The sequence below is a fragment of the Centruroides sculpturatus genome, unplaced genomic scaffold (genome assembly GCF_000671375.1).
Source record: "Centruroides sculpturatus isolate CEXI.00-Female unplaced genomic scaffold, Cexi_2.0 scaffold5957, whole genome shotgun sequence".
Taxonomy (NCBI): domain Eukaryota; kingdom Metazoa; phylum Arthropoda; class Arachnida; order Scorpiones; family Buthidae; genus Centruroides; species Centruroides sculpturatus.
Genome location: NW_019390165.1, coordinates 1 through 2,040, shown reverse-complemented (window position 1 = coordinate 2,040; position 2,040 = coordinate 1). Strand labels below are relative to the sequence as shown.

Sequence of the window (2,040 nt, the reverse complement as noted above, 5' to 3'; positions counted from 1 at the left end):
CTTTATAATTTTAATTATTTAATTGCTCCTTCCTCTCTTCCTTGGCATGTTGTGAAATTTCTGATAGTTGGATAATAAACCGTTTTATTGTAATTTGTCTTTTTAAATTATTTTGAGTTGATATTAAAATTCGGAAAAGGGGGATCCCTAAATTGGTAAAATAGACGAATTTCCTCCTACAACTTCGGTTGTTGTTCGGGATACAGTTAAGGTTTTAACAAAGTTCAAGCAAATACATAATTAGCAAAAAAAAAAGTTGAAATAAAGTGATTAAACAAAAATTATTATAAATATTGTAAATAACAGTTGACAAATACATATATAGAGATATTTTTTGGAAAGAGGAAATGGTCTTCACAATTTGAAATCGATCGAACACACAGTAAAATGCCCATATACGTGCACGCCATCTATCGTAGGATAAATATACTATGCCAGAAACCTTCGCGGGAGTGTATTAAACAACTTCCCAAAGTTTCACGGCAATCGGATAAACAGTGTGGTAATACATGAAAGACACACAGACACATTCATTTTTATATATATAGATAAAAAAATAATTTCAGGCTTTAATTAAAAAAATAATTAAAATACCTACCATTAATTTATCAAGAACGGTATTTCTAGTTAAAGCAATTAATTCTGGATCTTCTACTGCAAAGGCAGGAAAACTTATAATTGAAAGAAGTGCAGCATCGACTTCCTTTAATATATAACATAATTAGAAACAAAAAACTTTCGGCAAGATAAATTTTGTTAAATTTACCTTTGAATTTGATTCTCTTGGTAACATTGATTGTAACACCGCCTAAAATATTATGCTATTGTAAATACGTCTATACATTTATTTTAAAAATTTCATTCTTATTATATAATATTAAATTACATGACACTTTTGTGATTCATCAGCTAATACATGAATTACAGATGAAGGTCCTCCTCGTCCACCAAATAAATCTAGCTCATCCATTGCTTCTAAAGCTGCCTAAGGATATTAACAATGTTTTTTAATAATAGTAATAAAACTATTTAATATTAATTATTGAGATTTTAAAAAAATATAAATTTACTTTTGCCATCCCAATAGAACTGGCATTCAATTCTGGAAGACCATGATTAGTTTTGTCACCTCGCTCCCATATTCCGTAATCCTGTAAAATAATTATTTTTGAAACTAAAATACTAAAGGACATACCATAATATTTTTAAAATATATATGTTTTTTAATTTTTATTTTACTGAGAAAAGTTTTTTCACCACTTCAATAATCAAGTATTTTATTTCAGAGTATAACATATGAAGACAGTTCATGTTAATATTGTAAAGAGGATCTTAAATCTTAAAATTTTTGAATTATTAGAATAACTTCAATAATTTATTCTAAATCTACTGAAAAATAATCAAATTTTTGAACATTTTTATCTAAATATATAAAATTACTTGTTCTGACTGACTTAGTCACTGATTCATCATCGCCCAGAGCAAACCGCTGAACCTAGAGGTGAAATTTGGTACACAGTTAGGGTACGTCATGGAAACACACACTAAGAAGAGATTTTTCGAAATTCCCAAGCGGGGGGGAAGAGGGAGAGCATTAAGGCTTAACCTGAAGAACAACTTCTACTGTACTATTTTAAATACAATTTTTTGTTTTTAACTGCATTTTAGTAGGGTATGCCATGGGAATGCACAGTAAGAACGGATTTTTCGAAATTCCCCAGCGAGGGGAGAGGGGAGAGCATTAAGGCTTAACCTGAAGAACGACTTTTGAAATTGATTCCATACTTTCCTTTAAATTGATAACATTTCAGACATTGTTATAAATATTTTCATATATTTCAATTTCTTAACCAAATGTTCAAACCGTTTTAAATTCAAATTTGTTATTGCATATTGGTTCAATTATAGAATGATTGTAAATGTTCCAAAAAATTGATCAAATTGAAAACAGTTCGTTTGATTCTCAGCAGTAAATGTTATATAACAATTACTATGGTTGTTGAAATACTGAATATAAATGGGGTTTGCTTGCAAAATCTC

The 2,040-nt window shown here is 28.9% G+C and overlaps 1 protein-coding gene across 1 annotated transcript; it reads right to left on the bottom strand.

Annotated features, from left to right (window-relative positions):
- Positions 1-315: 315 nt before the first annotated feature.
- LOC111617423 (probable phosphorylase b kinase regulatory subunit alpha) lies at positions 316-1,226 on the bottom strand. The gene is made up of 4 exons (XM_023358717.1): positions 1,071-1,226; positions 887-985; positions 767-808; positions 316-703 (listed from the first exon to the last, which is right to left on the bottom strand). Exons 1-4 carry the CDS (start codon positions 1,191-1,193, stop codon positions 563-565), a joined length of 405 nt encoding a protein of 134 aa, XP_023214485.1. The 5' UTR covers positions 1,194-1,226; the 3' UTR covers positions 316-562.
- Between the last annotated feature and the right edge of the window lie 814 nt (positions 1,227-2,040).

Bases quoted from the DNA above. Each gene is read 5' to 3' on its own strand.
- LOC111617423 (XM_023358717.1), bottom strand. From the start codon at position 1,193: ATGTCCTTTAGTATTTTAGTTTCAAAAATAATTATTTTACAGGATTAC. The intron at 986-1,070 runs GTAAATTTATAT...TAATATCCTTAG, and splicing joins GTTCTATTGGGATGGCAAAA to GCAGCTTTAGAAGCAATGGA. The intron at 704-766 runs GTAAATTTAACA...TATATATTAAAG, and splicing joins CAAGAGAATCAAATTCAAAG to GAAGTCGATGCTGCACTTCT.